At 37.6% G+C, this 24,745-nt stretch overlaps 2 protein-coding genes, 1 non-coding gene and 1 pseudogene across 3 annotated transcripts in view; 1 reads left to right on the top strand and 3 right to left on the bottom strand.

The window, feature by feature from the left end:
• The first annotated feature begins 171 nt into the window (after positions 1-171).
• On the top strand, positions 172-242 carry TRNAG-GCC (transfer RNA glycine (anticodon GCC)). Its single transcript has one exon. It is a non-coding gene; the product is annotated as a tRNA-Gly (tRNA).
• A 365-nt stretch (positions 243-607) lies between these two features.
• LOC132052946 (shewanella-like protein phosphatase 1) lies at positions 608-5,628 on the bottom strand. The gene is made up of 10 exons (XM_059444694.1): positions 5,366-5,628; positions 3,800-3,900; positions 3,564-3,677; positions 3,161-3,373; positions 2,665-2,800; positions 2,402-2,577; positions 2,180-2,268; positions 1,994-2,063; positions 1,544-1,649; positions 608-951 (listed from the first exon to the last, which is right to left on the bottom strand). Exons 1-9 carry the CDS (start codon positions 5,559-5,561, stop codon positions 1,563-1,565), a joined length of 1,182 nt encoding a protein of 393 aa, XP_059300677.1. The 5' UTR covers positions 5,562-5,628; the 3' UTR covers positions 608-951; positions 1,544-1,562.
• Positions 5,629-7,978: 2,350 nt separating this feature from the next.
• LOC132052945 (laccase-3-like) overlaps positions 7,979-24,745 on the bottom strand; it is a 32,125-nt gene continuing 15,358 nt past the window's right edge. The window contains exon 7 of the transcript XR_009414045.1: positions 7,979-8,002. The gene's annotated coding sequence lies outside the window, so the exon portion shown is untranslated. The remainder of the gene's footprint in view (positions 8,003-24,745) is intronic.
• Positions 8,121-20,180, bottom strand: LOC132052944 (laccase-3-like; annotated as a pseudogene).

The raw sequence follows: 24,745 nt of genomic DNA, 5'->3' as shown, positions 1-24,745 counted from the left end.
ATTCACATCTAAGTTTTGAGGAGGTTCGGTTTATGTTCCCCTTCTTTACGTGTTTACCTTTTGGATTTTAATTTACAAGGTGGGAGTCAATGCCATATCCCTGCCGTGTCAAGGTGATTTAATTATTGCAAAACAGGAAGTATTAGAAATATATATCAATATGGCCAACAGGCACCAGTGGTCTAGTGGTAGAATAGTACCCTGCCACGGTACAGACCCGGGTTCGATTTCCGGCTGGTGCATCGTATTTTTTCACATTTCCAGACAGGTATTTCTTTTGTTATATCAATCCTTTTCTTTTGACTAAGATATTTAGACAGTTTTAATTTAAAAAAAGTTGGGATTTTTTTTTGAAAGAAGAATTTCGTAAAACACACCTGTCTGTTCTGGGAAACAAAAACCTGTCTGAAAATATTTGCAACTACAACAGATACTAAAAGGACCATGTAAGACTAGAAAGTAGCGGGAGTTTCATGTATGAATGTCCATTGATTATAGACAACTAGCTAACTAGACGTTCTGTTAGACACCAAAAAATTCTTTAAAGCCCTCCTCCAAGCAAATATACTCTGAATTCAATATGTAATTTAAATAGCTACTCTGAAAATTCTGATTGAGCATCCAATGTTTTATTGATTGGTTAAAAGTACATGTAACAAATGATTTTTATTGTTAATTACCAGGTTATCAGTACCTCGGAATTGCTATATACTAATGAACACCAGATATTTCTGACTACTATATAAATTACAAGGGACCACTATACACAATTTATACAAACAGAAACAAGGAGCCAGAATTCAATCCACAGATCCCTGTTTCCTGGAATGGTTGAAATCGCTCATTCACCAATTCACATGGCCATTTGTAAGGAGACAAAAACCCCATATTGTCTTATTCTCACTCGACAAAACAGGCATTGAGCCATGAAAATCTGAAAGAGTCAAAAGCCTGTAGACACAAATAAGATGAGAAGATATATCAGGAATTACAAAATTGATCCTAAAATGAAGGAAATTTTCAGGTGTGTAGAGCATGCTAACAATTTATATTGTATGCTCTACTGAACAGTTATAAGTGCTCAGAAAAATGTTTTGGGGTTGCGAAAAGAGCATTCAACACAGAATTTCTACATGTATATGTTTCTTTCTCTGTCGTCTGGACAAACACTTGCCAGACAAATGACCTCGAAAAGGAAAAAGATGAATTATAGTAATAATTATTTTTGAGTTTGGGGACATTCCAACAAGGACGCAAACAAGTTCATTCACTGAGATGAAAATCAAGAATTCCTCTGATCTTCTAAATGTTCCACTATTCCAGCGGAAGTCTATGCAAATAGGTTTAACCACTCAAAATCATGAAATACTAAAGGAAAATGAAAAAGAAAGAAAAGGTGAGTGAGGACATGTTTTGGTTTTATATTTGCAAGGAGGGGAGCAGGTTTGGTGCTGCCACCAGATTTAAAATCATCCCTTGTCAATTGTCATGATATAAAGTGAAACATCAAACAAAATGCAAAATTTTGTTGTTCCCAGCATACCTTGGGGTTTCCACAATATCTACGTGTAATCAGCAACCTGAAGTTCGCTGGACCAATCTCTAGTGCTCCTTAGGGCCTTAGCTTTATTATCTCTTATTTCTAGGACCTGACAGAAGACAAGTGTAAGATTTCCAAGCATTGCACATCCATCTGTATAAGGTGCCGTACAAGCAAGCTAGCAAACATGACTACGAGTTAAAAATAAATTTAGAAAACAGTAGTCTCTTAACAGCAGCTATAGTAGAGAAAGCTATGTTGCTTGAACCCTTCAAAAATGCCACTTGGTGCCTGTCAGATCCTCCAAAAATAGCGCATTTTTGAAGGATCCGACATGGGTTCGGCAATGTTTTTAGATAGTCTGAGCAACATACAGTGAATGTGAGTTGTTTTATCTTCTCATTTTTAATCATATAATATTGGAATTATAATATGGGCCAGAAAGGAAATCACCTCAGGACTTGAGTCAAGTACTCCCCTAGACATTCCTACATCAATGCGCCATATGTTACAGTTGTATTTACTGCAGGAAAACCAGAACTAATCATATACGAGTAATAACTATCAGTTGTAGTAACTATATAAGTCCATCTTAGTATTGCTTTTGAAAAAATAACAAATCATATCAAGATCCTTTACCAATTCACTCCCATAGGTTGAGGAGTATGTCCTACAACCATTGCTTTGGCACCCACACTTTGTAGCGTCTCTTCAAGAAGAGATTGTATCTGATAAAATAAAGCATTAAGTTGCAAATTAGCATTCCTTTGATATAACCATGTTACAATAAGATAAGAAATTAAACATAACTGAAAATAGTGAAAGTACAACTTTGAAAAGAACTAAGAAATGTCATATAACCTGTTCGAGCTGGTAGTCTTCCAGCTCTGGGCCATCTCTGGAGTATAAACGGTTCCACACAATACTGTCATAGCCCCTAGTGGCTATGAAAGGCATCTGTGGAGAATCGTCTGCTTCGCTTGGACCTTTCATCCATTGCGAAACTTCACTATTCAGTCTCTCTAAGCCATAGGCAACTGCAGTAGCATTAACAATCATATAAGAAAATCTTTTTACATGTATCCTAATAAACCAGAATACTGGACAGCTAATTAGCTAATTACCATGATGAGGAAGAAGGCCACCATGGCAGAAGAGCCAATCATCAACCTTAAGAACAACACCATGCTGTGCCAACTCACATGCCAATGGACCCCCAGGTCTCATGAGGATTGATCTTGCAATTACACCCTTTTGCCGCTGTCCTAATATTTGGACGACTTAATAAGCATAGAAAATATCAAGCACCAAACCACATGGAAAAAACAACTAATGTTACTTAGAGTGGAATCCTAATATGCTTAAAAATTGTAATCACTTTGACGGCTAGCTAATCTCAATACTTGTGTAAATGGTTAAGTCTTTTACTTTACAGTAACAAGGAAGCAGTTTCTGTTTACATGTAATAAGATGCTTCTTTTTTCTTTTGTTTATTTTGATTATTCAACACTAAAATGCTATTTATGCCAATATATCAGTTTGTCCAGCCACTCAAATGTAAGTAAATTTGAAACCTCCTATCAGAAATGAAATGAAGACTTAGACTGGAAAAGAACACACCTTCACCAAATTCCAAGGAGCCCAATAATTTTGAGACACCTGCCGATCCTGTTTCCATCTGCCAGAAACAGCACACCAATTGACAAAAGCTTCTTCCCAGTCGTGTTCACATTCTTCCAAGTATTCCAGAAAGTCTATACATTCGTCTAGTGCCCCATTATCAACGTATCTGAAGTCTCCTTCGACATTCATAGTTTCATGATTTCCATTGACCTATAATAAACATTCATGACATGAAGCACACAGATAAGGTTGAAAGCAAACAATCTTCACGTACCCAAAATAGTCACTAAATGGAACAGCATAAAAGCTACAATTACCCAGCTTAAACAATAAAGATAGACAGATCAGCAGTCAGCATATTGCCAAGATACTTGCAGAATATGGCTGAATACACACAGACCTGGAAAACTGCACCACCATGGGCTTTTGCCTGGATATCTAGTGACTTCAACAAAGATAAAATTGCAAGTTCATCTTCACCTCGATCAAGTATATCTCCAAGCTGAACCAACACCTGGTAAAAAGGACCATGTTATATTTTTATAAGCTAATAGATGAGTTAATAAATCTCAATTACAGTAGAATGTCATTAATACCCTTGAAGCTAGAAATGTGATTGCAAATTTAAAAGCTTACCGTCTCACCACCAATCCACAAACCTTGATCATCAGAACTCAGAACACCAGCCGTCTCAAGTGCACATCTTGCCTTATCAAGATCCCCATGCAAATCTCCAACTAAAACAAAAATTGGAACAATCAATAAAAGAAAAAGGTTAGGGAGAAGAGCAGTCCAAACATAGCCTGAGTAGCCTCTGGCAGTTACACACCCAATCAACACTAAGGTTGACCAGTTCGATACCGAGCTGTATCAACCATTCAATTTCTACTAGTAAAACTCAGTGGCATTTGATAAGAATCACTAACTCATGCTCCAAAATCCAACTTTTGACAAACCAATTTCACCTATCTAGAAAGTATACCTCAAGAAATTGCTATAAGAGATAATGCTAAAACACACACTGGAACTACCACTTTTTCGTAAGTTTCAGACCCCAACTATCACCTGTTCCCTTTTCATATTAGAACAATCACCATCGATTTATTAAAAGACACCTCAACTATCAGTATAATACATGATGGTGATAGTTCACGTAGGAAAAGGGAACAACTGATAGTTGGGGCGTGAAACTCGCGAAAAAGCGATAGTTGAGGTTTGTTTTTGATCAACTCTAAAATTTATGAACCTTCAAAATACTTTGTGGGCACATGATGGATATAATCCTGCTTATATTATAACTAAAAAAGTAATCTTGCAGTCCAGCACCCAATGATGTAGCATAACGAGACCAAAGAAATCTCAGTAAAAACAAAAATGCTACTCTCTCCGTCCCAATTTAAGTGTCTTACTTTTCTTTTTAGTCTGTCCCAAAAAGAGTGTCTCTTTCTATATTTAGTAAATTGACAATTCAAACATCTTACGTGGCAAGTTTAAAACCACTAGATTTGAAGGACATTTTAGTACATTACACACATATTTAATTTAGGACCACAAGATTCAAAAGTCTTTCTTTTATTCCTTAAACTTTGTATCTAATCAAACTAAAACACTTAAAATGAGACGGAGGGAGTAGGTGATTTCTTTCAATCTGCCTATGTAGACAGAGATATCCGGTACCTATGCTACTGAAAGTTAGCAGGTACCTGAAATAGTCGAGCTGCCCTCGAGTTGACCAAGGTAAAAAATGTTATCAACAAAAAGAAGAAAGAAAAAAAAAAAAAGACAACTTGAGAAAAAAATGATCAAAGGCTGATCTACATGGCCAATTCGGGTGACAAACAGTGGCGGAGCCAGGATTTTCATTCAGGGGGTTCAAAAATTCTAAAAGGTAAATATACGAAGAAGTTAGGGGTTCAATACCTACTATATATACAAAATAAAATAATTTTAAGTTTGAAAATACACTGTAATTTTTCGCCGAGAGGTTCCTGGATATAAGCTGGCTCCGCCCCTGGTGACAAACCCACAACTGCCGATTGGAACTATCTTTATATACACCAAACTTTTCTAAAAATACATGAATTATATTATCTCGACAACTCATGGTGATGAGCAATTAGTGAGTATAGAGAAACTCTACATTCACTGATTTAATCGGACAGAGAAAAAAAAAAAAAAAGGTTTGAAACATTAAAGCAATACCTGCTACGATTCTGCGACCTGGAGCAGAAACGAAAGTGGGTGGGTCCCCGTTAACAACAATGGGTTTTAAGCTACTGCTACTGTTATAGTGAACTGGAGTTGCAATAACTGTATCAACCAATTTGCGGGACTGTGATTGTGATGAAGCAGATGGTGGTTGAAGTGGTAAAGAACATGTTACTGAAACACTAGCCATTTGATTTTTGCAATATTTTTTTTGCCTTCTACCTGTTTTCTATTGTCAATCATTGGTTACCTTGCAAATATCAACCATTAACCTTTTAAAAAGTGGAGCTGTCTTGGCCACATGTTTGGGACCAATTTAACTTATATTTCTTTTTTTTTTTTTTAAAAGAAAAATCCGAGTCGCCAATAGATTGTCTTCAAAAAAAAAAATTAGTAGTACAATATTTATGACAAAATAATGAAAATTTATAATATCAGATTACTTCGAAACTGTATGTAAAATAAATTTGAAATGGTTAATTGGAAATGGGATTAAGCAATTTGCTGACAACAGACTATACTTAACTAATAGTATAACCTTTAGTTGTACTTTTTTTTTTTTTTTTTTTTTCCAGTGTCTATAATTGAAGCCTTAAAAGTTTTAGGCAATGAATTTAAGTTTTATATATCTTCTGCAAGGAAGTTTTTACTATGAGCATGAGGTTACGCAAAGGATATTTACCGATAGACCTCTTTAAAATGTGAATTTTGCAATCTTGGCTAATTATCTACTATAAGAGGTAAATATATATATATTTAGAGCCGGGATGTGAATTCACTTTAGTCTAGTTTTTCCAGATGAATGCCTTTTTTTTTTTTTTTTCTTTCAATAATAATTTATATATCGAAATATATTGCAACTATATAACTCGTGTGTTAGCATATGCTTTTCTTCAATGATTTGCTAGGCTATCACTTTCTAATCTTTTAAATAATATTTATGAAAAATGGAAAGAAGCAATTTCCAGGTCAAGCCAACTTCTCAACACGGCGTGGATATTCATATTTAGATCGATACTAATTAAGTTTTAATTAAAAACAAATAAAACTAACAATTTTAGGCATGCAACATAAATGATCCGTTTCGTTTCTATTTTCTCTCAGACCAATATGTCTGGTTAGTCGATAAATCTCTAAGCCCCTATTATTTTTACTCTCTTGTTGAGGACTTACCGGCTACATTAAGTAATTAAGTCAGTGGAATTGCTAAAAAAGGGAGTTAATTAGTTTCGGAAAACGTCTTAGGAGATGTCATGTTTTAGCTTTTAGGTTAGTTAAGTGTTGTGGCTGTCACTTAGGGAGAGTTTTTCTCTATTATGACTTCTTTTTTATAAAAAATAAATCAGAAATATAAACTCAGCCTGAAGAAATATTTTGAAGAAAGAGGGACATATGATGACAATAAAACTGTTCAATATTAAAGATTGTGATTAGTACATACTTAGGCTGGGCATAAATACCGAAAACCGAAAAATCAGATCAAACCAAATCGAACTTCAAAAAACTGAAACCGAAAGAACCAAACCGAACTAGTTTGGTTCGGTGTTAGGTGTCCACCTTCAAAAAACCGAAACCGAAGTAACCGAACCGAAGTTTGATAAAATCGAACAAAAAAACCCGAACGCCTACCGTAGTTTATTCTCTTCTTGACAAGTATATTCTCACATTTGGTGAGAGCTTGGAGAAATTAGGAGCTGTATTGATGTAAAGGCTACTTGAACCAATTTTTTCTTAGTAGTTTTAATTATTCTTCCATTACTTGGTAGGACCATATTCTGTGTAATCAACTTAGAGTTGAGATACTCTTAGGTTGATTATAGTTTTTTACTCTTGCAAAGCGTAGTTATTCATTTTGTAATTGATTTCGCTATTTTCATTATTAATAAAAAATTTCACTCAGCTCGCTGCTCAGTGGTATAATATTAGTTAATAAATAAATAAAAAAATTTCAAGCGGAGGTCTATCGGAATATTTCAACAAACTCGAATACTTTATGGTTTACGTTTTTAGAAACTTTGGTGTTCAGTTTTTAGAGTTCGGTTCTTTAGTATTTCGGTTTAAACCGAAATTTAATACATTACCCAAAAAAAATTAAAATAGTCCAGGCTCATTAAGTTTAAGCGCAAAAAAAAAAAAAAAAAAAAAAAAAAAAACTCAATTGTAACAAGCCCTCTTTTGCTTTTGTATCTCCAATTTTTCACTTCAGTTAAGAAAATCAAATATCCTTAACAAGGAAAGGTGACTAGGATATGTCTTTGGGATTAATGTATGTCCTTTATGTGTTTTCTTAATTATTAACTTCTATGTGTGTATATAACCTAGTAATCCTATATCATGGTTATGATTTTCTATTCTTGTGTATCCTGTTTGTTTGATTTTGATTTCAATTTATCAGTTTTATATTTTATTGCTTTTGAGAATATGAATTAGTGTAAATGGAATCGCTTCTAATATCATATCAAAAAAACCGAAATGAACTTCAAAAAACCAAAACCAAAAGAACCGAACCGAGCTAGTTCGGTTCAGTGTCCACCTTCAAAAAATCGAAACCGAAATAGCCGAATCGAAATTTGATAAAACCGAACCGAAGAATCGAAAGCCCACCCCTAGTACATACAGTATGAACTACACCTGTGTTGGTATTTGAACAATAATAATCATAGACAAATGAATTCCAGACTCAATAAAGCAAGGGCTAAATCCTGACAGCTCACACTTGAGACAACAATAGACAGACCACGCTAACAAATGCTTAAATATAGATAAACCATAACATGGACCACACTCTCTTAATATTCATTCAACATCTTAGCATTGTGGTAGATCTGGTGGAGGTGGCTCCATTGTCTGTTTCTCTCCTATTCCATTTTTAACGATGAACGACATAGCTAGGCCCCAAGACAAATGAGAATCAATATGGCAATGGAACAACCAAACCCCTGTAAACAGATCACATAAATGTATCAAAATTCCTAAACAGGTACAAAAATTTCAAACTTCGTAATATTTTTTTTTATGATGAAATCAAGTTCTTTACCTGGATTATCTGCTACGAAACGAATGACTGCCCATCCACCAGGAGGCACATCGATTGTGTTTCTGAAGGGCGGATCGATTAGGTTAAATGTAGCAGTATCTGTCTGAGGATTGAAGTTACCAAAACCTTGTCCGACGACCCAAAAATGGTATCCGTGAAGATGCATAGGGTGGTCCTCATTAGAGAAAATAGCAGTATCTTGCAACACAATTTGTACAGTAGAACCAAACTTGAGCTGGTACAACTTAGTCCTAAATCTTGGTTGCCAGAGTCCTCGCGAAACATTGCCTGTGTAGTCAAATTGAATTGGAGGAACAGGTGGAAAGTCCAATGTGTAAATCCCTGGTATCTTTTGATAATAGGCCTGCAGCAACGAAGTTCTTCTAGGAGTAACAAACGAAATGTTGTTCATGCTAGCAGCAAAACGCGTATTATTAGGCCCTTGATGTAACAACCCGAAATTTTCCAAGTGAATTTTAAAATTATTTCCTTAATTATAGTTTACTAATTTTAATGAGTTTCATATCAAAGTGATATCAAAGTGAGTGCTATTAAAATATATTTATATAATATATATGTGCTACTAAAAATATTGCTTTTACACATATAATGTATGAGATAGTTTATTAATTATAAGCAGTAGAGGGTCAAATTTATGTTAGAGAACGTGATATATGTTTGGTTAATGAAAAGATAGTGGGCCAAGCCCACTTCTTTAATGTTAACGTGCAGCAGTTAGTAGAAGGGATAATAGGTATTTTTTGGGGGTTTCTTTCAAGGAGAAGCATTAGTAGAAAAGATTCCATAGGGCCACGCTGCTGCTATAAGAGCTATTACAGAGGAATATTTTTATTTCTCTTGGTGAAGAAAGACAAGCATTCAGGTACATATTGTTACTGTTTTTAGTGTGAAAACATATAATTGATATTGCAAAGATACGTAGTGGTGTATAGGTTACGGCAATAAAAGAATGAAGAGAATGCTAATGATTACTCTAATGATTTTGTTAATTATGGGAAATTGAGAATTGATTTAAAGGAATGAAATTGCTATGGCAAAAAAATTCGTGCACTGCTACAGTGCTCACTTTTGGGCTTTGAATAAGACAAAATAGGTTTTCAAAGTGGCACATTACTTTTCATTGTTTCAAGACACCATCTGTGTCGTTTTCTTTTAATATTTGTTTTTGTTTTCTTTCTTTATTAATTACACACTACCATTATTAGTATTTTAGTACTAAAACATATGTATATAGTTGGTTATTAAAGTTACTAGGATACAGTTCTTTCATTTAAAAGAAATTATGAAATTTGGGTATGGAATGTTGAGATTTAATTCTAAATCCAAAATTTTGGGATTAGTTTTCCTAGGCTAATTTGGACTATTTATTTATGGTATTGAATAGATTGAGGCTATTGGAGTTTGTTTGAAGGAAATTTGGCACTTTCCGAGAGGTTGCGTTTCGGTTATAAGGCAAGTGAGGCTTAAACTCTTAGTTTACTTGCTTTTCATAAAAAGCATATGGTTTGTGTTGTATGTATGCATTTAAACCATTTAGTTCGTGTGAGTGGGCAAGCATGATCTAAATTGGATAATTTCAAGTTTCTAAAGTAATGACCGTATGAGTCCTTTAGCGTAATTTCGCTTAAATGGATACTATTTATATAAATGTAAAGTTTAGAAGTGGTATTGATTGGATGTATGTTACACTTATCATATCTTCAGAGGGGCACACTTCCATAGGTCCCATTGATGTTCATTGAGAGATAGATGCTAGAATTTTAAGTGACCCGGGTAAGATGGGGGTAAATAATGCCCTCGGAAAGACGGGGGTAAGGGGTAGACATAGACAAATACGTACTATGTCCCGTGAGCATACAAAATGCTCGGGTAAGATGGGGGTAAATAATGCCCTCTAAACGGGGTAAGACATAGATAAATACGTACTATGTCCGTGAGCATAGATTTAGATTTAGAGTATTTCATGTCTTGCTTGTTTATGCTTCATGATTTCGGACTTAGCTTCGGTATTTGTATATATTTAATGTACTAGTCTTTGTGTAATTGCCTTTATGCATTATCGGGATTTTAAAGACTTGCCCCGGGGGTAAGGCGAGAGTGTCGATGATCTTGCGGGTCTTTTAGACTCACGCTTGTTGATGTTGTATGTGTGCAGGTGTGGATAACGGTGACCAGATAGCCGATATTTGATTCACTCCAGCTTTGTTCAGTCCAATTCAGTCGAGGTGAGCCACCATTAGATCATGGCGGCCTCTTCTTCTTTAGTTGACTTAGTAGTATTCCGAGCTATGTCTCGTACTTTTATATTCAGACTAGCAGTTCCATGACTTAGACATTTTATGGGGTTTATGGGCGAGACTCAGTATTTGTATTTTGCTTCCGCACTTTTCTTTATACTATGAGACTTTGCGTATTATTCATTTTATTCGTTAATTTTCGCATTATTAGCTTAGAGGGTTCGCCTTATGGTTAGAAGCTCGACAGGTGCCCGGTCACGGCCTAAGTGTCAGATTTGGGTCGTGACAAACTTGGTATCAGAGCACTAGGTTTCAATTTCCTTGGAGTCATGGAACGATGCCTGGTAGAGCCTTGTAGATCGGTACGGAGACGTCTGTACTTATCTTCGAGGGGCTGCTCGGGTATTTTAGGAAAAATTTCCCTTCTTTCTAATTCTTATCGTGCTATTAAAGTTGAATAAGGAATTAACCCTTTTCTTGTTCTGGAACAGATGACTAGGACTCGATCTTCTGCATCTGCGGGGCGAGGGGGTGCACCAGTAGCACGGGGGAGAGCCGGGTCACGAGGACGGGCTCCGGCACGACAGGCTGCTATGCCTAGAGGTAGACCCCCAGCCACCAGACAGGCACCACCCGAGCTTCCGGCAGAGGAAGATGTCATGGACATACCGGCGGCGGCCCGTAGAGGGAGTTACGGTTTCGGTACCACGAGCTATTGGTCGGGATGGTTTCAGTTATGGAGGCTATTGTTCCTCGTCTAGGTGGGGTTATGCCTCCAGCTACTTCTCAGACTCAGGAGGGTGTGGGTGGTCAGACACCAGCCACTCTTACCACAGAGCAACGGGTTGCACAGGATTTTCAAACACCGCGCTTTGGTTTAGCTCCACCGCGGTTGAGGTGGTAACACAGCCAGCAGTTCATCCAGGGGGTGCGACTCTAGTTACTGGTAGGAGGGCAAGTGCTACAGATGAGCTTAGAGCTTTCATGGGTTTTGGACCACCGAGCTTCGATGCGACCCCTACGTCGGTGGGTCCCCAGAGGTTCATAGACGAGGTGTGAGAAGATTTTGACGACTCGGGGTATCTTGCACACTCGGGGTTGACTTCGCGGTTTTCAGCTTTCTGGATTGGCAGAGTCATGGTGGACTACTTTGAGTCGTAACGGCGTGCAGGTTTGCCCCCACTTACTTGGGCCCGATTCGTGACACTTTTTATGGACAGGTTCCTTCCTCCTAGTCAGCGGGATGCTTTGCGCGATCAGTTTGAAAAGCTTCGTCGAACGACATGACCGTGGCACAGTATGATGCGAGAGTTCACCGGGTTGTCTCGTTATGGTCTTGAGATCATTCCCTGCGAGGAGGATCGGGTCGGGGAGATTTGTGAATGGGTTGATAAGGTCCCACCGTACCGCCTTAGCTGCGAGGTGCGGAGGTCTACTATGATCAAGTTCTAGATAGTGCTATGCGTCGAGAGGGATACTATCTAGAGGACAAGACTGAGCGAGAAGGGAAGAAATCGCGTACATCAGTGGTATCCAGTTTGGCTCCATCTGGGAGCAGGGGTGTTCAGGGTAAGGGGTCATCTAGACCTCCTCAGTCAGCTTCACATAATCATTCTCAGGACTCACCTAGTTCTCAGTCAGCCGGCGGCGAGGGCGGGGGCGGCGGCCACGAGAGACGTAGTTCTTTTCAGAACAGGGCTTATCATTGTTCTTTTTGTGGGAAGAACCATTCAGGCAGGTGTATGAGGGTTTCACTTTGGATGCTATACTTGTGGGAGCGAGGGGTCATTTGTCTTTTGCATGTCCTAGAGTTGTAGGCGCAGGCCAGCCTATAGCCCAGCAGCAGGGTGCTATTGCGGCCCCACCTATAGCTGCAGTTCCAGCTAGAGCAGTACCACAGGCAGGTCGTGGAGCAGCTAGACAGGGTACTCAGGGTGCACAGGCAGTGGGTGGGACGGCCGTTTCTTTGCTTTGGCCGGACGATGTTGATGCGTGATGCAGTAGTCACAGGTATTCTCACAGTTTGTTCTCATCCGGCATTTACCTTGATGGATCCTGGATCCACTTATTCTTATGTGTCCCCATTCTATGCTACTTGTTTGGAGCGGGTACTCGATTACATAGATGCGCCTTTTCTAGTATCTACCCCAGTTGGGGAGTCTATAGTAGTAGATCGAGTATATCGTGATTGTATAGTATCTATTCAGAGTACAGAGACCTTGGTGAATCTTCACGAGCTTCAGATGGTCAGTTTTGATGTCATCATGGGTATGGATTGGTTGGCAGCCTGTTATGCTACACTTGATTGTCGTAACAAGCTAGTTAGATTTGATATACCTGGAGAGCCGAGATTAGAGTGGAAAGGTACCACAGCCACTCCAGAGAAGCGGATCATTTCTTACTTCAGGGCTCGCAAGTTGATTAGCCAGGGCTGTTTGGGATTCATAGCCACGGTGCGGGATACTCGAGCTGAGACAGTGACTATAGACAGCATTCCGGTTGTACGGGACTATCCAGATGTATTTCCTGAGGATTTGCCAGGATTGCCTCCCACCCGAGAGATTGAGTTTTGTATAGATACTTTACCGGGGACTCAGCCTATTTCTATTCCCCCGTATCGTATGGCACTTCTTTGAGTTGAGAGAATTTGAAGGAACAAATTCGGGATTTGCTTGATAAGGGCTTCATCGGGCCAGTGTGTGTCACCTTGGGGTGCTCCAGTATTATTTGTGAAGAAGAAGGATGGTTCTATGCGAATGTGCATTGACTACAGGCAATTGAACAAAGTTACCATCAAGAACAAGTATCCACTACCTCGTATAGATGATTTATTTGATCAGCTTCAGGGTGCGGTCTGTTTTTCCAAGATTGACTTGAGATCGGGTTACCATCGGTTGAGGATCGAAAGAGGACATCTCTAAGACGGCATTTCGGACTCGTTATGGCCATTATGAGTTTTTGGTCATGTCTTTTGGGTTTACTAATGCCCCAGCAGCATTTATGGATCTTATGAATCGAGTGTTCAAGCCCTTTCTCGACACTTTTGTTATAGTATTCATTGATGACATATTGATCTACTCCGTAGCCGGTTGGAGCATGAGGGTCATTTGAGGCGGTGTTAGAGAAGTTGCAAGAACACAAGCTTTATGCCAAATTCTCGAAGTGTGAGTTCTGGTTAGATACAGTGGCGTTTTTAGGTCACGTGGTTTCTAAGGATGGTATTCTAGTCGATCCAAAGAAGATTGATGCAGTGCAGCAGTGGCCTAGACCTACTACTCCTACTGAGATCAGGAGTTTTCTAGGCTTAGCCGGTTATTACAGACGCTTCGTGGCAGGATTTTCAGTCATAGCTGCACCGTTGACCAGATTGACGCAGAAGAATGTCCAGTTCAAGTGGACAGAGGAGTGTGAGTTGAGCTTTCGAAAGCTTAAGACAGCTTTGACTTCGGCTCCAGTATTGACTTTGCCTACTGGGGAGGGAGGCTATTCAGTGTATTGTGATGCCTCAAGAGTGGGTTTAGGTTGTGTTCTGATGCAGAGAGGCAAGGTGATTGCATATGCCTCTGAACGGGCTTAAGAATCACGAGAAGAACTACCCGACTCATGATTTAGAGCTAGCAGCAGTGGTCTTTGCCTTGAAGTTGTGGCGGCATTATTTGTATGGCGAGCCATGTGAAATATTTACAGATCACAAAAGTCTTCAGTATATCTTTAAGCGAGAAAGATTTGAATTTGAGCGGGGAGATGGCTTGAGTTACTAAAGGATTATGATATGACAATTTTATACCACGGAAAGCTAATGTAGTGGCGGATGCTTTGAGTAGGAAGTCAATGGGTAGTTTGGCTTCTATTCGGCCTCGGTCGACCGTTAGCTATAGATTTTCAGCGGCTGGCCAATAGTGGTGTTAGACTTGATGCCACGCCTTGTGGAGGGATACTTGCTTGCGTAGTTGCACAGTCTTCTTTGATTGAGCAGGTCAAAGCTCATCAGTTCGAGGATCGCCGGTTGCTTAAGCTCGAAAAGAGCAAGTGGAGCGAGGAGACAGACTAAGAGAGCGACTATTGACTCCGATGGAGTGTTATGGCATGATGGCAGGTTATGTGTACCAGATGTAGGAAACCTGAGGCAGACTATTATGGAAGAAGCTCATAGTTCTCGCTATTCCATACATCCGGGAGCTACAAAGATGTATCAAGACTTGAAGAAACATTTCTGGTGGATGAAGATGAAGAGAAACATATCTGATTATGTGGCTCGTTGTTTGAATTGCCAACAGGTTAAGTATGAGCATCAGAAACCTGGAGGGTTAGCTCAGAATCTGGTTATTCCTGAGTGGAAGTGGGAGAGAATCACTATGGACTTCGTGGTAGGCTTGCCACGTACTTTGAGGAGACATGATTCCGTTTGGGTGATTGTGGACAGACTTACCAAATCCGCACATTTTATACCGGTTCAGACTACATTCACAGCAGAGCAGTTAGCACAGATCTATACTCGTGAGATAGTTCGATTGCATGGCGTGCCCATTTCTATCATTTCTGACAGAGGGTCACAGTTCACAGCTCAGTTTTGGCAATCTTTTCAGAAGGCTTTGGGTACTAAGGTTGAGCTCAGTCTGACATTCCATCCGCGGCGATGGTCAGTCAGAGCGGGTTATTCAGATCTTGGAGGACATGTTGAGGGCATGTGCCATCGATTTTGGAGGTCATTGGGACGAGCAGTTGCCTTTGGCAGAGTTCGCCTATAATAACAGCTACCACTCCAGTATTGAGATGGCTCCATATGAGGCTTTGTACGGTAGGCGGTGTCGTTCTCCGGTTGGTTGGTTCGAACCAGGTGAGAGGAAGCTTTTGGGTCCAGAGATGGTTCAGCAAGCTTTGGACAAGGTAAAGGTAATCCAAGACCGGCTCAAGACAGCTCAAAGCAGGCAAAAATCCTATTCGGACAAGAGAGTCCGTGATCTTGAGTTCATGGAGGGTGATTTGGTATTGTTGAAAGTATCGCCCATGAAGGGTGTCATGAGATTTGGCAAGAAGGGCAAGTTAAGCCCGAGATATATTGGTCCTTTCGAGATCCTAAAGCGGATAGGAGCAGTTGCGTATAGATTGGCTTTACCGCCGTCCTTAGCGAGGAGTTCATTCAGTTTTTCATGTTTCTATGCTCCGAAAATACTCTAGAGACCCGAGCCATATTGTTCAGGTTATTGACCATGAGACAGTTCAGCTTGATCAGAAGTTAGCCTATGAGGAGGCCCCAATAGCTATTTTGGACAGGCAGGTTCGCCAGCTGAGATCCAAGAGTATTCCTTCTGTAAAAGTCTTATGGAAGAACCATCCGAGTGAGGAAGCTACTTGGGAGGCAGAGCAGGACATTCGAGACAGATATCCCGAGCTTTTCTCTTGAGTCATGTCAAGAGAAGAAGCTCCAATGCATATGTGCATTGGTTACAGGTATACTCTTTATGTGTTTTCACGAGGATTAAACTAATAGATAATGCATTTATATATTCGCATTTATGTGTTGACTTAATTGAGTTACATTGGTGTTATATTTTTATTTGTAATTTTGCATGATGGTACGGGGTCGCCTGGTGCCCCATTTTGCATGTGATTGATGGTATGGAGTCGCCCGGAACTCCCTAGTATATGTTGATTTATTTATGATGTTTGTTGGTGTTGCTATTAATGGTTTTATACCAGATACATAAGTGACATTAGTCATAATTATAGTGGAAACTCTGCCCAAATTTCAGTAGGCCTAAGAGACTGGTTGAGACAGTTAAGGTTGTTAATGTGTTGCTCTGTGACCACGCGAAGAGTTTTTCCTACGTTCGAGGACGAACGTTATTTTAAGGGAGGGAGAATGTAACAACCCGAAATTTTCCAAGTGAATTTTAAAATTATTTCCTTAATTATAGTTTACTAATTTTAATGAGTTTCATATCAAAGTGATATCAAAGTGAGTGCTATTAAAATATATTTATATAATATATATGTGCTACTAAAAATATTGCTTTTACACATATAATGTATGAGATAGTTTATTAATTATAAGCGTAGAGGGTCAAATTTATGTTAGAGAACGTGATATATGTTTGGTTAATGAAAAGATAGTGGGCCAAGCCCACTTCTTTAATGTTAACGTGCGGCCGATTAGTAGAAGGGATAATAGGTATTTTTTGGGGGTTTCTTTCAAGGAGAAGCATTAGTAGAAAAGATTCCATAGGGCCACGGTACTCAACTTTGCTATAAGAGCTATTACGGAGGAATATTTTTATTTCTCTTGGTGAAGAAAGACAAGCATTCGGTACATATTGTTCTTGTTTTTAGTGTGAAAACATATAATTGATATTGCAAAGATACGTAGTGGTGTATAGGTTACGGCAATAAAAGAATGAAGAGAATGCTAATGATTACTCTAATGATTTTGTTAATTATGGGAAATTGAGAATTGATTTAAAGGAATGAAATTGCTATGGCAAAAAAATTCGTGCCTTGCTACAGTGCTCACTTTTGGGCTTTGAATAAGACAAAATAGGTTTTCAAAGTTACATTTTTCATTGTTTCAAGACACCATCTGTGTCGTTTTCTTTTAATATTTGTTTTTGTTTTCTTTCTTTATTAATTACACACTACCATTATTAGTATTTTAGTACTAAAACATATGTATATAGTTGGTTATTAAAGTTACTAGGATACAGTTCTTTCATTTAAAAGAAATTATGAAATTTGGGTATGGAATGTTGAGATTTAATTCTAAATCCAAAATTTTAGGATTAGTTTTCCTAGGCTAATTTGGACTATTTATTTATGGTATTGAATAGATTGAGGCTATTGGAGTTTATTTGAAGGAAATTTGGCACTTTCAGAGGTTGCATTCCGGTTATAAGGCAAGTGAGGCTTAAACTCTTAGTTTACTTGCTTTTCATAAAAAGCATATGATTGTGTTGTATGTATGCATTTAAACCATTTAGTTCGTGTGAGTGGGCAAGCATGATCTAAATTGGATAATTTTCAAGTTTCTAAAGTAATGACCGTATGAGTCCTTTAGCGTAATTTCGCTTACATGGATACTAGTTATATAAATGTAAAGTTTAGAAGTGGTATTGATTGGATGTATGTTACACTTATCATATCTTCAGAGGGGCACACTTCCACAGGTCCCATTAATGTTCATTGAGAGATAGACGCTAGAATTTTAAGTGACCCGGGTAAGATGGGGGTAAATAATGCCCTCTCCGAAAAATGGGGTAAGACATAGATAAATACGTACTATGTCCCGTGAGCATAGATTTAGATTTAGAGTATTTCATGTCTTGCTTGTTTATGCTTCATGATTTCAGACTTAGCTTCAGTATTTGTATATATTTAATGTACTAGTACTGTGTAATTGCCTTTATGCATTATCAGGGATTTTAAAGACTTGCCCCAGGGGTAAGCTGAGAGTGTCGATGATCTTGCTGGGTCTTTTAGACTCACGCTTGTTGATGTTGTATGTGTGCAGGTGTGGATAACGGTGACCAGATAGCCGATATTTGATTCCTCGGCTTTGTTCGGTCAATTCGGTCGAGGTGAGCCACCATTAGATCATGGCGGCCTCTTCTTCTTTAGTTGACTTAGTAGTATTCCGAGCTATGTCTCGTACTTTTATATTCAGACTAGCAGTTCCATGACTTAAACATTTTATGGGGTTTATGGGCGAGACTCAGTATTTGTATTTTGCTTCCGCACTTTTCTTTATACTATGAGACTTTGCGTATTATTCATTTTATTCGTTAATTTTCGCATTATTAGCTTAGAGGGTTCGCCTTATGGTTAGAAGCTCGACAGGTGCCCGGTCACGGCCTGAGTGTCAGATTTGGGTCGTGACACTTGACATCTTGGACCAGGGTTGCAATTCACTAAGCCTAATCCAACAGTGAAGAACAAGTTCTCATCAATCTTTTTAGGAACTCTCATATTGTTCCCAGGAATGCTCCTCAATCGGTTCGCGAAAGCAGTGGCAGTGGTTGTATCATTGAAGGCTGGAAGTTGGGGCAGTAAAGGTCTTGAATTCGCGCCCGACTTGAGATTTGTGTACTCGAGGATGGCGGTGGTTGTGGTGTTGTCAAATGGCGCGTTTGTTGTGGCATAGGCACGAGCCGCCATATAGTAACGACAGGGAGCGATTAGCGTGAGAATTACATTAGTTGTTTGGCGAGGTCCAACCATAATGACATTAGTTGTAAGAGGCTTGCTATAACTAGCATCAACACCAACAACGGTGAGCTTGTGGTTGGCTGCGAGAAGAAAAGTTGTTGATTGAGTGCGGCATTGATCACCCTCGGGAGAATTGATTCTCCCGATTCCACGAGTATTTCACGATACGCAATATTAACATTCTTAATTACTCATGATGAAACGGATTATTTACACTATCAGTGTATATAAATCTTTTCTGTTTTATTTTTTCCAAAAAAAAAAAAAAAGAGGGCTAAGTTTTTGTAAGAACCTTGACTAGAGCATTTATAAAGGTCACCAGGTTGGCCATTAATAGTAAATGCATCAGAAATATTAGGAGCTGCTCCGATGGTGTTGTCTTTGTCTTTGCAATAATGTCTCTGTTCCACCATTCCCCTATACAAAAATAAAAACATAGTCATATTGAATTCAGAGTGAAATTGGTAACCTGGAAAACAAAATAAATTACCTGCTACAACGGGTTAAAATAATATAGAAAGTCTTTTTCGTTGTCATTATATATTAGTAAAATCCAAAAGATAAAGAGAAAGAAGCAATACCAAGAAGAATAGGAATATCTTTCTGGGGCAGTGAAAAAGGAAAATTAGAACCCTGTTTTGGTAAAATAACTAATGCTCCATAAACAGTAGCTCTAAGCCATTGGCTATGAGCATGCCACCACAATGTACCCTCTTGATTTTCAATAGTGAATCTGTATGTGTAAAATCCTCCTGGTCTAATTGGGCACTGTGTTACATACTCAGGCCCATCAGCCCATGGTGTTCGCATTTGACGAACTCCGTGCCTGTACGAAAATTTAGAGCAATTTAAGTTTTATGCGCTGACAGTGTAAAAAAATGTTTGCACAAAAAGGTCGCTTTTATAAGGTAATTACCAATGGATTGTGACATTGTAACAAGCTCTATTAATGACAGTAACAAATAATGTATCTCCGTTTCGAACTGTCAAGGTTGGTCCTGGAAATTGCCCATTCACTGTGATTATATTCTTGGTTCTGCATAGCCTTGTTTCACTGGTTTCTTGAACCTGTCAAAAATATTATTTCATGCCAATGTTGGAAATTTTTTGAGAAAATAAGAAGAAAAATGTAAATGGATACTTACAATAAATTCATGGTAGTGAAATTCCGCATTAGTGAAAGTAGATAATAGTGATAGTATGACCACGATGAGACAACTTATCCAAGTCTCCATTTCTCTTCTTTTGTGCATTTGTTTTAGTAAAAGCTTGAAAGTTGTAATGCTTTGTTTAGAGGACTTACTGAAGTGTTAATGCACTGATTAGAGGATTTAATGAAGTTGTCTATTTATAATATGAAGGAGGGAATCATTAGCTTGCTTTACTCTTTTAAAAATTAAAGATTATGGGAAAATCAGGAATTTGGAAGGTAGATTAGTTTAGTTTAGAGTCAAACAGGGATTTTGGTAAGTTTTAAGCAACTTAGTCCAACTATAGGGTGGAATTGGTGCACCCACTTGCAATTCTATTCTTAATCTAAAGATATCTTTAACTTTAAAAAAATTCCATTCGTACAAATCAGTTAATAACGGTTTCTTTGTTTCTTTTTTCTTTTAGATTTTTAAAGTTTCCTCATCATTTCTGCTTTAATTTTTGTCTTCCTTCTAAACAGGGGCGGACCCACCTTGATGGGTAGGGACACGTGTCCCCCGTAACTTCGGAAAAAATCCTATATACATATACTTATATGCCTTGAAAAACTATCATATATTTTAAAAGGACCCCTCAAACATAATTGTTAAAGTAGTCAGTTGGTAGGAGTGCCCTTGCATTGATGCTCATTAGTCATGACCCGAGTTCGAGTCTCAGCTCCTACAATTGTTTTAAAATAAAAAAATTGTGCAGTAAACAATTCTGCAAACCTGCGTTTAATGCAGATTTTTAATTTTTTAAATCTTTTTATTATTTAGACCCCCTCCCATTTTACTTTTTCATTAAATCCCTCCCACCAAAATCTCCAAATTCCAAAAGATCTTTTCCCACTTCCCACTCATCTTTTCCCAACGTAATAAGCAAAAAGAAACTCCTTTGCCTCTCTCCAGTCTCAAACCCTTCTTCCATTATCAAGTTTTTTACAAATCACTAGGTTAGGAATGTCACCCATAGTCGAATCTGTTTTAATATTCATTAATTGTGCAGTAAACAATTGTGCAAACCTGCGTTTAATGCAGATTTTTAATTTTTTAAATCTTTTTATTATTTAGACCCCCTCCCATTTTACTTTTTCATTAAATCCCTCCCACCAAAATCTTCAAATTCCAAAAGATCTTTTCCCACTTCCCACTCATCTTTTCCCAACGTAATAAGCAAAAATAAACTCCTTTGCCTCTCTCCAGTCTCAAACCCTTCTTCCATTATCAAGTTTCTTACAAATCACTAGGTTAGGAATGTCACCCATAGTCGAATCTGTTTTAATATTCATTAATTTCTCCGGCAATCGAAATCGAGCCAAAGATCGGACTTCTCTTACGGTAAAGCTTTCCCTTCTTACTTATTATATAAGTATATAATAGTATTTAATTACTAGGGATTGAGGAATACATAACTTTATAGATTTAATTTAATTAAAAATTGTATTATCTTATACTAAGCCCTAAAATCTTGTCATATTCTTAAATTTGGGATTTTATACAATCAACTTAAGGTCTTGAAAAGTCAGGTTTGTTTTTATTTTTCAAATGAAAACGCGTCGAGTTCAAGTATGAGTTGATGATGTACTTTTGTTATATTAGTACCAAATTAATTATATTTGATAAAATTGAAGTTTGTATTTTGCTACTGTAATCAATAAGTTTTTTTAGAGTCGCACGCCTAACTTTGTCACTAGTAAGTGGCGTACTAAAGATAATGGTACCCCCGTTGTGCTCAAATCCTGGGTCCGCCTCTGCTTCTAAAGGTAAATTCTTCTTGTTATTTAATATGTGAAGATGGTAGTACCTAATCGACTGATTTAATATAGTTTAACTTCTATACATTAGACTATAGTAGGTCAGAAACAGCTCTAAGAGACTAATGACCTAATGTGGTCTAATTAATTATAAGTTGTCAACCTTCTTTTGTGATAAAAATATTAATTATGATAAGGCCTATATTAGTTCAAGGACCAAGTGCAAATACCATGGGACATATCACATATGTAAAACTAGATTACAATCCTAATTAAGCGAAAAAGTGAAATTTTGTCAAATGCTGGATTAATGTACCTTTCCTAACCCAAACAACTCCACAAATTCACACTAACCTATGTATGAGGAAGTGGTTAACAAGCTTTATTAGATTCAGCCAATCCCTCAATTATTATTAAAATGTGCAACTTCACTTTCATTATATGGGTTAGGCAGTCTGCCAATTAACCACCCAAAGTTTTAGGAAAAATATTATACTGTATCTGCTATCGTACAACTACTCATATTTGCAGCATTTTTGCACTCCAAAAATAAGAAAAAGAAGAGAGATCACGGTGTGGTGGAATAGTTGAAATTCTTCCATCCTAAATAAAGACGTTTCAGGTTCGAGTCTGGAGAATTGAAATATGATATTGAAGGAAATTGGGTCGGGTCACTCATGTGGGTCAACCCGAAACCATATTAAGGAGAGAAAATATATGATTAGTTATATATTAATTAATTAGTTATTTATTAATTAATTAATTAATTAGTTAATACTTAAAAGAGGACACAACGGTTTAGGGAATCCTAAACGTTGTGATTTTCAGCCACTTAATAAGAAGGTTGCTTACAGAAAACACACGCTGAAATTTTCGTCTCCTCCTAAACGAAAGAAAATTCTACTCCTCTAACTCTCAAGTTCTTGCAAAGTGATTCTATTGGAGATTCTTCCCGAAAGTAAGAACAAACTTCTGTAACAGATACGCGGTTATAGACTGAGGCTATTTCGGTGTAGTTCGTGTTTTATAAACATGTGATTGCACTATTAGACTAGTGAAACAAATTCAACGATCCTGCAAACTGTGTGTTTGGATTAGTTTATCTGTAGCATCTTTTTTTAATTTAATTTAATTTCTTGCTATTAGATTTGAACTTATACTGTATGGAGCTGCATATAACTTTTTTTAACCCCTCTTTGATTTTCTGCACACATTTAAAGATATAGTAAATGTTAAGGAAATGGTTATGATAGAGAACAAATTTCTTCTCTCTGGGAGGAAGGAAAAGAAGCTTAAGCTTCAAGGTCTCTCCTTAAAGAATTAATTTTTTCAAAGTTACATAGAAATGGTAGGACTGGGAGATCCACAAGTTATTAAGAACCCGAGTGTTACACCCCGTAGTTTCGTATGTTGAGATTCGAGCTACCTTTCAGGAGGTATGTGAGATGATATGTGTTTACCTTATGGTTACGAGGGTTTAAGTTCATATAATAAGCTACGAGGGCAAGTGGATCAAGGAAATTAAGTTTGTTGGATTTTATGGAAATATGAGGGGCAATTTTGGTCGAATTTTGAGAAAGAATATCTTTTAGTATATGAGGAGTTTTGAAGCAAAGCAAAAGCCTAAATCGAAGTTCGTCGAGTCTAGTTTCCAACGCAACAAACCGCTCATCGATACGACGTCGGAATAGAGAATTATGGATGTTACAATTTAGGCAGGCAGAGTAGGGGGCGCGGCGCTGCGATCTGCGCATGCTGCTACTTCGGGCCGCCGACTTTAGCCCACTATATAAGGGCTAAAACCCCTCATTTTCAGCCCAACATACTCCAAATATTTCCCAAATTTTCTAGAAAATTCTCCCAACTTCCGCCCACTAAATTTTAACGCGAATTAAGTGAAATCTCCGGAATTAGGTCCGGATAGCGTATAGTTGTTGACACCCAATTTTGTCCCCGCTTCCCGAAATATTTATTTACATTTTAGTATTTTTGGCAATTTAAGGAATAATTATTTATATTTTACTATAATTATTAACTTTCATTAATACCGGTGTTCCGTTATTCTATTACGGTCACTAGCTGTTATTATTACTACTGTCGCTACTATCTTTATCAATTATTATCACTATTATCATTATTGTTATTATTATTATTATTATTATTATTATTATTATTATTATTATTATTATTATTATTATTATTATTATTATCACTACCAGTATTATTATAATTCGCATTATAATTATTTCAGCATTTTTACCACCATATGCGCACGCATTGCATTTATTTTCGCACCATTAAATAATATCTATCATTTATTGTTGAACTTTAAAAAATATTTTGCACGATTATCACAATGTCATTGTCTAAGCATTAATAATTACGTATTTTATATTAGGTAATATTTTAGTCCGTGTTAATTTAGTCCATAATTAAATCCTAAATGTCATCATAATTCGACACTGGGATAATATTTTGCAAAGATTCGCACCAATCGGGACTTGTTATGCATAGGGGTCGTAGTCACCCCAGAACTACATACGGCCTGATTCTCATACAGCCCGAGATATGTAAGTAACTTGGAGACCGGAGTTCGGCCGTAATCGTCTCTTAAATTTCCTTTATCCTTAAGTCCTCCAAAATCCTTTAGCCGGGACAAAATAGGCTACTGAGTCAACGTCTTTGCCCGAAATTTTTTTCATCACTACCGGGCAAAGAGGGACAAGTTGTTGACACCCAATTTTGTCCCGGCTTCCCGAAATATTTATTTACATTTTAGTATTTTTGGAAATTTAAGGAATAATTATTTATATTTTACTATAATTATTAACTTTCATTAATACGGTGTTCCGTTATTCTATTACGGTCACCGGTTATTATTACTACTGTCGCTACTATCTTTATCAATTATTATCACTATTATCATTATTGTT

The sequence above is a fragment of the Lycium ferocissimum genome, chromosome 4, assembly GCF_029784015.1.
Source record: "Lycium ferocissimum isolate CSIRO_LF1 chromosome 4, AGI_CSIRO_Lferr_CH_V1, whole genome shotgun sequence".
NCBI lineage: Eukaryota > Viridiplantae > Streptophyta > Magnoliopsida > Solanales > Solanaceae > Lycium > Lycium ferocissimum.
This window is presented reverse-complemented; position numbering and strand designations above follow the sequence as displayed.

What these genes read in the sequence shown, in the direction of transcription:
- LOC132052946 (XM_059444694.1), bottom strand. Translation starts at nt 5,561, where the DNA reads ATGGCTAGTGTTTCAGTAACATGTTCTTTACCACTTCAACCACCATCT. An exon ending in CTCCTTGGAATTTGGTGAAG is followed by an intron (nt 2,801 to 3,160) that starts GTGTGTTCTTTT and finishes ATATTAGGACAG; the next exon opens with CGGCAAAAGGGTGTAATTGC. An exon ending in TGGCCTTCTTCCTCATCATG is followed by an intron (nt 2,578 to 2,664) that starts GTAATTAGCTAA and finishes ATGCTACTGCAG; the next exon opens with TTGCCTATGGCTTAGAGAGA.